Raw genomic sequence first — 11173 nt, forward strand, 5'->3', positions numbered from 1 at the left:
TCACAGTCTCCAGTATACACACCCTTAGCCTAAACAGTCCTTTTGTCACATATATAAACCCACCCCATACCCTTGGCTACAAATACCCACCACACTGGCCATACTAGACAAAGAACTGGAGCCAATATCATCAAGGAACTGCCGACTCAACCCTGACTAACTCTTGTGATTGTGAGAAGGTGAGTTATTGGCACAATCTGCTCTTTGAATGATTTCAACTTAGTTTAGTAAGCATTTTTTTTATGCCCCTTAACCAAATTTGTATCTGTCTGTCTGCACCAGATGTTTTGTTCCAGATGTGTGCTACCTTTCCTGGCTTTTTACCTGTTGCTGGAGGAGATGTCTGCCTCTCTCTTGCCCAACAGACTCAGAGCCAAAAGGGTATGATTTTTATACACAAACGCACACTCAAATTAGTCATTACGTCTGTACACTTTAAGGCTTCTATTATATTTACCTTGATAATAACAATTGTGGTGTAGTGAAGGAAAAAAACACACATTATCCAGTTTTTATTTTCATAATGACGGTTTCAAGCCCTAACCACACCAAAGGGTCGAGACGGTTTTAGCATTGTCCCAGCGATGTGATATGTCCTGTTGCATGTTGACACACATCGGCCCTAGTTGTCCGAAGTGATTCAACGCATGGAATTCAATGGCCCAAACCACACCAAAGGGTCACCATGCAACTCCTTGCAACCATTTGGACCCAAGGTGTGGTTAGGGCTTTAAATCTTCATTATGTACAGTACACATTAAAGTAAGACTGCAAGCAGTGTCAAACTGATGTAAGTTATATGGCAATGTACATAAATTAATGCTTTGCTGAAGATAATTACTATAGCCTATTGGTAGTCAAGTGTATATTTGCCTATGCCTAAAATGTTTCTTTACTGTTTTTCTCCTTGCTCTTTCTTCCCCCCCATCCCCTCCACCCCCATCATTCCCTTTTCTATAAGTGGGGGGGGAAATAAATGGAGCTTGCAAAAAACAAACAAAAAAACTAACAAATAAACACCCAATTATTTACACTTGTAAGCCTGTGATATGACAATAAAGTTGATTCTGATATCTCACAGCTTTATTATTGGGTTAATTCTCTCAGTAATTTATTCAAATGTATTTGATAATTTCTGTGCTTTACTCCTTGTCTTAGGATGCGACCTGGCTGGAGCAAGAGTTCTTTCCCAGTCTGCCTGATCGCACTGAGCCGGGAGATCTCTCACTGGGGGACGCAATGGACACAGGCCGCAATCTGGAGGTTCACCATTCCCAGTCTGCCACCCAGTTCCTCACCCCACTGGAGAACCTTTCTGTGCACCACAACAGCCAGCACCGTCACCACCGTAAAAACACTGAGAGGTGTGGACATGATGAACGCAACAAGTAAATAATATTGAACATATTATTTATATGACATTACATTGATGATAGGAAAGAAATAAGTTACTTACTCAAATCAGTGTTTCCAAGCACTACAGTATGTGAACTAAACAGATAGATGTAGATGGAACATTGCATAATTTGGTGTTGTCCATCATACCACAAATTCAATGCTTCTTACAGCAGTAATGTGTTATCTTGTTTTCCCCTGCCCTTGCTCGCTAGGAAAAAGATGGCTCCTCTAGATCCCATTGACAGCTCTATTATGACTAGCCACCGGGGCAGAAAGGTAAGACAGATCATTGTGAAAAAACGTACACATGTATCTTTCATGCCGTTGTCACATATTGAATTTTACTTTTCAAAACAGTTTCTGTGAGATCAGTGTCTAGCGTGGTTAAATATAATGTATTTTTGGTGAACATTCCCCCCAGAATATGGAAGCTGGGGTTCAAGTGTTTAAGTAAATGTGTCATGTGGGTCATTCCTTCAACGGAAGCCCTGCCAGACACGTCTAACAATACACCATTTCTAACACTTTTTGATATTGTTTCATGTACTGCCATTTTCCATGATCCTACAACTTAAAGGATGACTTCACCAATTTTCAACCTATCTTCATATCATTGATCCTTACGATGCTCATTATGCTCAGTCTACAAAGTCGGTGTCTCATAGGACTGTGTGGACACTATATATATATGGACCAAAAGATAGCTTGAAAATGGATGAAGTCGTCCTTTAAGATCACCTTATCTGTGATTCATGATATGTACATTTTGTTACAGGATGAACCCGACGACCACTTGGAAGAATTCCATAATTAAGGGCATCATTCCTGTTTTCTCAAGTCCAATCTGAATTCTGCATTCATTTGTTAAGATTGTTTATGTAATTGATGAATATTTATTCATCTTTTATGAGCTGCCAAACTGATATACTTGTTGACCGTCTCCCTCTAGTGGATACAATGAGACAGTTTGCTTATATCGAATGTAAAAAAAAAGTATATTTACTTCTGTATTTAAATAAAATTGAATAAACACGTTCCCCAAAAACACTTTTATTTTTCAAGCTACAGTTAAAGAAAAACAATATTAGAATGCAGAAAATATAGTATTTGCTTGGCTATTCTCTCTCTTCACTTTCACATATGTACAGTTGTCAAAGAATAGGGTATATACATAGAACTGAAGGAGTGATGGAGAGAGTGCATATGCTATTGGGGACTAAACATAACTCTCCCTCCAGCAAAGGAAAAAGCATGCCACGACTCACGTGGTGTCAACTTATTTTTCTGTACACTACAGTCAACTTCGTTCTCGACGTGAGACAACCATTTTTGTTATGTCCATTCTTCTGATTTGGGAGAATCTTCTCCCACTTCTCAGAAAGCTAACAAAAGAAATAAAATAAAAGAAAGTAAAATAGAAAAACGAAAATATTTTACAACCATTCATGCACAAGTCTCTTCTAAGCCACTTCTACATGGTAAAGCATTGGCCCAGCTTTCATTTTATAACAAAACTATCACACCTCGCTCCCAAATCAGATGCCTTTCAATAATGAAAAACAAAACAGAAAATACACATGGAGAAAAAAAGAAAAAAAAACAGTTGTCAATGTTCCAATTAGAGGTTGATGATGAATGGCAACCAATAACTGATAAACCAGACAGGGAGAAACATTAAGCGCCGAGATACAAATGCACATAAGTTACATGCTAGCTTAAATACAGCTTACATCAGTTGTAGCAAATAGGCACTGTGCATGAACTAGTCCCATGTTCCCAGAAGATGGCATAGCCATTTCTTGTTCCGGTTCAGTATCCCAAAACTTTGATTGGCTTGGCAGCACAAGACAGACAACACATACGTACATAATTACATACACAAAATTAAGCTTTGGTGAAAATGAACTGGAACCGAAAAATGGTTAAGTCACCTTCTGGAAAGCCAGACTAGAGCTGCACAGTGCCCATTATATCCCATAACATCCAAATGTGCAGAGGGCCAAGAAATTTGGATTCACAATTAAAAAAGTGCACTATTGTCATAGTGTGCAATTTCAAATTTAGATCCAGTTTGTGTGCAGTTTTAAAGCAGATTTGATCTGTAACTTTATGTAATTCTTTTTTTTATAAACAAGAGCTTCCAGGCTCAAACATTCATCACAAAGTTAGACCTGAAATCGAATTGGGGGATCCCAAAACAAATGAAAAACAAAATGAGCTGTTGAACTAGCACTAATAGATATATAACAAAAACAAAAAGGAGTGACATTTTTCCTTCTCTGCAGATATACATTTTGTGTGTGGTCGCATTCTAGCGATGTACAAACTAAATATGCCTGTCCCTTGATAAAAATTTAAATATCAAATTTATTTTGGAGCAATTTAAGAATTATTGTTAAGCGATCAATATCATGACTTAATTTTCCATAACTTCACATCTGCTGCGAACATCTGAAAACCAATGGGGTGCACGTTTGTGTGTGTGTGTATATATATATATAGTTGTCTTTTAGCCAATTTACAGTTAAAGGGTTAATACAAATTAAATGATTCTCCACCACCCGTTTTGTGTCCAGTTCTCAAAGGCAAAAATGTGTGAAAAACAACTGATGGATAAATAAGAATGGTTGTGATTGTCAAAAGAAAACTTACAAACTGGCAATACAGTTGCCATCCGGGTGAGATTTTAGGCTGTTTTGGCTGTAGGCATTGCCCAAAACAACAGGTGTGGGGGGACAGAATAAGAGGGGAATGGGGCTTGTCATACTCCCAATCCCCTTATCTTTAGGGGTCTTTCTTATGTCCTGACCGCCGTCCGTCCCTACACTTGTGACAGTAAAATATGTCAGGAACGTTAGACTTCTTAATCTTGGCGCACGACAAGTGCACCCATATGCTGCACTGATTGCACTCGATCATGGGCCGACCTGCAAATGGTTTTCCACAGTAACAGGTGATCAAGTCCCATGAATCGTCACCTGCGTAGGCAGAGGGGAAAAAATAATAGACAGTTACAGGCTGTATTGGGGGCATGTCCTCAATGAGTACATATAAAACTAGTAAACACTAGAAGGATGTGTAGGACAAAGGCATCAAGAGTGTAGATTTTAATGATATACATACTCTTAAAGCACAAGCGTTAAAAGTCTTATACCTGACTCCACCATGATGTCCTCATCTGCTATCCAGGTCTCACCCTCACTCGAGCTCATCTCCGCTTCCCTGGTAGACTCCTCTGTCTGCAACTTCCCCAGCCCCTGTGCACCGTGGACGGAGACGTCATGCCCCGTCAGCTCCTCCCTGATAGGTCGTACCTCAGTATGTTGGTGGCCTGTCTCTGAGTCTGTCTCGCTTTGAGTGGCTGAGCTCTTGAGCTTCTTGGGCACTTTTGGCTTTTTGGGGTTTTTGCTACGTTTGATGCGGGCACGCTTCTCGCCTTCGCTGCTCCCGCTATCTCCCACTGCCATGGCCGAGCCCACAGACAACCTTTTAAGTTTTTTGTCCTTCTTGCGCTCTGTCTTAGTGCCAGCCTGGCTGTCGTACAGAGAGTCTTTAAGGCGCATCTTCTCTAGCAGCTGGCTGTCCGAATGCATACGGCGAATGTTCTTGCCCTTGTTGGCACGGGCTTTGCGGACAAAAGTGTGGATGGTGTGGATGTCAGAGCCTCCATCGCCCCACGTAGCTCCCATAGTGGTGCCACCACCACCGCCGCCTCCACCACCACCGTCCGCCGACAGCCCTGAACTGTGTGCAGAGCTGGATGACGTGGGAGACCATGAACTCTCCTACAGAAAAATGCAATAAAGATTCTTAGTATCCTCCCACAACTTGAGCATTGGGGCAAATGCAAAAGTTCAGCACTTCACAAAACAGTCTCACAAATAAATACCTCTTTTGGGCTGGGGATGTAACCAGCATATGCCAGAACAAAGTTGCAGAACTTGTTGAAGTCTTCAACAGTCCTCTTTCTCCTCTCTGGAGGCTACAAAAGTAAATACTGGCTTATTAAAATGACTTTAGTACACAAACATGCACATGAAGCCAATGGCTAAATCAATAAAATAAACGAATTCTTAAAATCAAAAGGGTACCTACCAGAGGTTCTGTTTTGCACGTCAATAATGAATCTGCAACAGAGAGAAGAAAATTGCCATGTTAGTCACAATGTATACGGTAGTTGTGCAGACAGTAGTGTACAGCGATGTCGTGCATGCTTGCATCGGGATACGGTGAAAGCTAACGTAGACCAATAGCATCATTAGCATTAGCCTGCTTATTAAACACATTTCAAGTTTCAACTAATACTGTTGCCATGAGGAAAGGTTTTGTTATGTCACCGTTTGATACGTCCGGTTCGTATAAAAGACAGATCGTGAGATCGATCGACAGACCCATTGTGTCACAGTCAAAGAAGTGGATTATTTTAATCTAAACCATCCAGCCAGCGAGCCGAGGTTTAAATGCATTAAGTCGCTAACGATAGCTAATGTCCAGCAGTGGGGACGGGCCTCTCGCACACCACTTGCTCATTCATCCAACATAACCACTCATACATATATCGCATATTATTTATTATGTAATGTTACATGATCGATTGCAGTTCCCATAACCCTTGATGTTTAGTTAGCTTGTTGGCCGTTTGTGACAAGCAGGCAAGAGGCTAAACCGTTATGTCGACACTCGACTGACTGCTGGGAGAGCGACAGCAACAAGTTTGGATGAATTTTAACTTGCATCACTTAGCCGTGTTGTTGCTGTATGAAAGTGCTAGTGTAAGTGACTGTATATCATTCACCAGTGTTAAATACAGTTTGGTCCCCTTATCAACTGATCCACTCAGTTAGCCTGTTAGCTTCCTGGTGGGGTGTACCATTAGCATCATTAGCCAGTATGGTCAGAAAGAAGCGGCGTTGCTGCTGGATGGAAAATCTTGTTTTAAACACAACCAGCAGTCAAAACACCGGCTGAGAGATTCACAGGAGGGTGGTGCTTCAAATTAATTTTACATTTGAGGTTGGTTGAAAAACTATTCGTCGAAGTAGTTATCATGGCGCGTTAGCTGTCGCCGCTTGCTAAATAAAGAGCAGATCTACTAGCCCCCGGCGCGTTGCGAGGCGACGGGGTTGATGGCTTGCAGATCTGTCCTTTTTACTTGCCAACCTGTCCGTCGTTGCGTCGCAGGGTGGGTTACTTACAACCGTTAACCCTACCGCTGTCACCATGTCGCGCTATCGAGATCCATGACACTTTTAAAGTGTTTAATGTCACAACGTCACGCAGATATACATGTTAACTGTCGTAAATATACACGAGCTTTCAACTTTCATGTCCCGCTTCTTCAAAAAGGGGGAAAAGTCATGAGCTAGCATCGATGCTAACGCAGCTTTAGCTTTTAATACCCTGTGCAACAACCAAGACAGACATGACAGCGGGCGGTCCGGTCAACAAAGTCTGACTCTGAATGCCCCCTCAACCATCGGAACCACACAGCGGTGGGCTACAACAACGTTACCTTGATGCTCGGACATTATTTCAAGCATTGTCCCCTCCTCGGAGCCCAGGAGGCCTCGGTGCGTCGGGTCGGTGGCAGCCAGCGGAGCGGTGCTAGCCGCCGAGTAGTAGCCGTGGAGCGATGCCTCCTCCCCGGCGTGGCTGCTGCTCCCTCACCGCGGGACGAAAACACTCCTTGAAGGACGCTCAGGCAACTTAGCCGAAAAAACAAATCCTCGACAAAACGGCGGTAGGTTTGCGGTTCAGTCCCCCGTGGATCCTCGATGCATAAGGGGGCTAATCTGAAACGCCGTCGCCAGGCTGCTAGTTTTTCTCCGTCACCTCACCGCCGTCTATTCGTTATTACATAAATAATCTTCGCAGTGAAACCAGCTATTTTCGGGGGAGCTGGAGGTGAACTCCTGCTAGAAGATCGCGATCACAACTTCCCGGAGGTCCATAAAAGAAACATTTCTACCATCGACGGTCTGCAGTTGAAGTTTCTGTCTTTTTCGCCATCATATTACGGCAAACAAACGAGTGGAGTAGTTGGGACTAAAAATACAATTCCGTACGCTCTTCTTGTCTTGCGCGGCGCGCGCACTCACTGATTGCTGAAGTCTCTCGTGGTTGCCAGCGCGCTGGTTGTGTGGTCTCGTGCATGCCGGGCATTGTAGTTTACCATTATGAGCGTGTAAGGCAATGTTGGAGTGTACTGCGGACGCTTCCGAACTACATTTCCCGCATGCCATCGCTGTGAATTTGTGAAAGAGATCCATGGGATATGAAGTTATTTTCGGGTGCAGGCACAACTATCAGCTCTGGATCAATGTTATAGATTTTTAAAGACGGGGATGTTTTAAATGTTTGTTAATTATCCTGCTTAAAAACCTAATCTTGAATATGTTGGCGTTCTATGTTTGTTGACCTTTCATTTACCCACACTGGTTGTCGGTCCTTTATCCAAGGATTTAGCGATGATGTACATGGATATCACGCATCAGGGACATGCTAGCTATAGTAGCTAGCTGAAGTTACTTGGATCCAATCTGACCAAAGTGACCATGTTGCTTGACATGGTGCAAGGAATCGAAGCAGGAGGCTTTATTATAATTCAGGGTAAAATGTGCTGTGATTGATTGAAGTATTTATTAACAGATTAGAGGATCACAGTACATGTCAAGCACAACTGCCTAACAATGTCGCATTATCTGGCCATAACATAAGCACTGTAATTAAACTTTGTAAATGTAAACTCTACTTTAATTCGCAGATTCTGTAAACTACTCTGGTCGACGCCTTCTCAAGAGCTTCATAAAAGCAGCATTAGACAGGTAGGCAGGGTAAGGGTTATACTTTATTGATCGACAGTTTGATCATTCATACAAAACATGGACTATTGTTTTCTAATTTCTCTTTAGGGCGGAAGTTGTCCATGTCTTGGGCTTTGATGTTAGTGAAGAAGAGCTTAATGATGGATTGAAAGGATCTTCCATTCAAAGGTAATCATTGTCAACAATTGTAGACTATATTTGTGTCATAGCTATAACAATAACTTAACATAACTGAGACATGACATCATCATGTGAACCATGGCTAAGCTAGTATAAGCAATATAACCACCTATTGTTTCTTCAACTTTATAGGCTACACTTTCACAATGCATACTTGGACCCCCTTGGATGGACCGAACATCCACCTTTCACAGTTCAACAGTTCTCTGCCGAGGAGATTGTCAATCTTATCAAGCAAACACCACAGTCAAGGCCGGTGACCCTAGTAATCGACTCTATTTCGTGGGTTTTGAGACATCTCAGCCCCTTTGCCATCTGTAAATGTCTTCAGCAACTAAAGAAAGGTATGTTCTATCATCTATACCTGTTGTTCTTGCTGCTGTTAAGATTATTAGTGTCATATAATGCATTAACTATGTTTACTGGATGAAGGCAAAAAAATAAAATAAAGTGCTCCAAGCCCTACTACATTAAGACTCAAATTGACATTATGCTTTAACATTATATTCTAAGCTCTTTGCACTTGTCTTGACGGCTTTCTCCATTGATTTGTCGTCTGTTTACATTAGGGGGAGCTGTGAGAACAGTTATTGGCCTGCTGCACTCAGACCTTCATCAGCATGGCATCGTAGGAAGTGTGGGCCACTTGGCCACTGCAGTCATCGCTTTGACTCCTGGGCTCAGAGGACACGAAGCGGCCGCAAAAACAACAAGACGCTTAAAGTCTGGGAAGGTTATGCAACACGTAAGATGCGTTTCTTGGGATTTGTTTTACTGGCACCTACACTGATTTCATATTCACTACAGTTTGTTCTCTGTCCATAGGAAGATATTTTCACGATCAAAGATGATCTTACAGTCACAGTACAGAGCAAGCCATGTCAACCTGGAACCATACAGGCTGAACCTGGTGAACTTGAGGTCCACCGCTTTTTAATACCATACTCTGTTAACCAGAATAAAGTTTCAGGGCTAAACATAGAGGGACTTAGTTTGTGTCTTGTTTCCACAGGCGGACCCAGCAGCCAACCTGACTTTCAACCTTCGCTTATCCAACACAGAGCGAGAAGCCAAGGAAAAACTGTCTCTTCCCTTTGTCTTCAGTAAAGAGAAGTGAGTCAGGTTGCCTTTCCTTTTTGGAGCTGTAATCCAATATCAATTTCCTTTAATCTTTCTTTTATCCTGCACCTGGCCTAAAAACTGCTTGGATGTGCATACAGCCTTTCCCTCACAAATTAATGTTACTGTTTTGAGGAATTATTCACCAAACCACCCTATCATGTTGTTCAACAGGAAATCAGTTCTCCTTAAATCAGGCCCCGGTTCAGGGAAGATTCTGTATGAGCCTGATGCCAATGACGACTATGACCAGGAGGATCCTGATGATGATCTTGACGTCTAGGCCTAGAAACCCACTGGAGTTTCCATTTTGTGCCAACCTTGCCATTCACGGCTTTCTGCAAGCAACTTAAATGTTATTATGCTATCTGAAATCTAAAGTTGCAATACCAACCCCTAACAGCCCATTCATTGAATGTTATAACTCACCAACATTGCAGCTGTACGAAAAGCTTAGTTTATCCACTTTGTATCTGTCAAGCTTTTGTTTCATACAAATCCACCATAGACATGTTATGACTCGAGCTACTTTCTCTCACACTTTTTGTGTGTGTGTGTGTGTGTGTGTGCTTGAGTTTGGAAGTGCTCGTTGGAAATCACGCAACAGTCCTGTTTTGAAATTGCACATAATGCAGGAGGCAGCAGAACATTGTATTATTGAACTCTGAAGTTATCGTTGTCCCCCTGACCCACTTAAAGGGGAATACCACTCATTTTCAACATTTTACTATGACATTAATATACCTTGTGGTATGAAAAAAAACATTAACATTGTGAATCACATCTTGATGACATCATCAAGATTTGATTCACAATGTTAATGATTTTTTTCATACCTCCAGTTCTAGGAAACACTGAATGTTGGACTTTTTTTTATTATTTCCACAAACGGCTCAAAGGTATATTAATGTTAATGACATAGTAAAATGTTGAAAATGAGTGTTATTCCCCTTTAATAGATTTGCAGTCTCTAAGAATGCTTTTTTGGTTTATTGTATTTTATTCTGGACTTGCCGTAATCACTATCCTGTGAGTAATTTAGGCATAAATGATTTTGTATTATATTAATATCTATGTATTAAAATAAATTGTGAATACAGCACTACCCCACCCCAAATGATTTTCATTATTATTCCACTGGGATGTGATTAGCCTAATCTGGGAAAGCAGCATGACATCTAGTTTATTGAGCCATCACTTTTTCCTCAGATGTTAATTTGATTGCCATTATTTATTTTCACTCTGAACTGTATTGTTTGATCTTTTTTGTATTTATACCAGAAGAAATGGTATGTGAGGTGTGACTAAGCAATGCATTATATGCATTTAAGGTTGTAAAAAGTGTTAAACATAAAGCTCAGTTAAAATACACGTGTGTTTTGACCGTTATTTCCATTTGCAAGTCAATATTATGTTCAACACCTGTCCTGCCAGGCTGCCACCAAAGTGAGAAGTGAACCACACCACACAAGTAGCAAAAGCATATTACCAAAGTGAGTGCTTTGTTTATGTATAATTAGGCAGGTACACATTTTTGACCTAAATGTTACGCCAGATCCTCAATCAAATTTTAATCGTATTCTTAAATAGTTCCCTCCGTTGCTCGTCCACGTCTGCTGTTTATTTTCTTTCCACGTGGACGTGCTTAGTGC

At 41.4% G+C, this 11173-nt stretch overlaps 3 protein-coding genes across 4 annotated transcripts; 2 read left to right on the forward strand and 1 right to left on the reverse strand.

Moving 5' to 3' along the window:
- The first annotated feature begins 93 nt into the window (after positions 1 to 93).
- LOC308334895 (uncharacterized protein) lies at positions 94 to 2386 on the forward strand. Of its 2 annotated transcripts, none has more exons than XM_080791785.1 (5): positions 94 to 179; positions 283 to 381; positions 1159 to 1388; positions 1611 to 1674; positions 2174 to 2386. In XM_080791785.1, exons 2-5 carry the CDS (start codon positions 283 to 285, stop codon positions 2210 to 2212), a joined length of 432 nt encoding a protein of 143 aa, XP_080647911.1. In that variant the 5' UTR covers positions 94 to 179; the 3' UTR covers positions 2213 to 2386. The 2 variants fall into 2 exon arrangements, with proteins under 2 accessions (XP_080647911.1, XP_080647912.1); XM_080791786.1 differs by having other exon boundaries at positions 1159 to 1364; positions 2174 to 2312.
- Positions 2387 to 2428: 42 nt separating this feature from the next.
- Positions 2429 to 7461, reverse strand: phf23b (PHD finger protein 23b). The gene is made up of 5 exons (XM_080791775.1): positions 6911 to 7461; positions 5494 to 5525; positions 5288 to 5380; positions 4553 to 5183; positions 2429 to 4376 (listed from the first exon to the last, which is right to left on the reverse strand). The coding sequence occupies exons 1-5, from the start codon at positions 6936 to 6938 to the stop codon at positions 4183 to 4185; spliced, it is 978 nt and encodes a 325-aa protein (XP_080647901.1). The 5' UTR covers positions 6939 to 7461; the 3' UTR covers positions 2429 to 4182.
- A 216-nt stretch (positions 7462 to 7677) lies between these two features.
- Positions 7678 to 10032, forward strand: LOC308334887 (elongator complex protein 5-like). The gene is made up of 9 exons (XM_080791776.1): positions 7678 to 7753; positions 7857 to 8007; positions 8162 to 8222; positions 8310 to 8390; positions 8535 to 8746; positions 8972 to 9147; positions 9228 to 9323; positions 9415 to 9515; positions 9696 to 10032. The coding sequence occupies exons 2-9, from the start codon at positions 7953 to 7955 to the stop codon at positions 9802 to 9804; spliced, it is 891 nt and encodes a 296-aa protein (XP_080647902.1). The 5' UTR covers positions 7678 to 7753; positions 7857 to 7952; the 3' UTR covers positions 9805 to 10032.
- The last annotated feature ends 1141 nt before the right edge of the window (positions 10033 to 11173 follow it).

This window comes from Protomyctophum bolini, assembly GCF_963924005.1.
Source record: "Protomyctophum bolini genome assembly, chromosome: 20".
Taxonomy (NCBI): Eukaryota; Metazoa; Chordata; class Actinopteri; order Myctophiformes; family Myctophidae; genus Protomyctophum; species Protomyctophum bolini.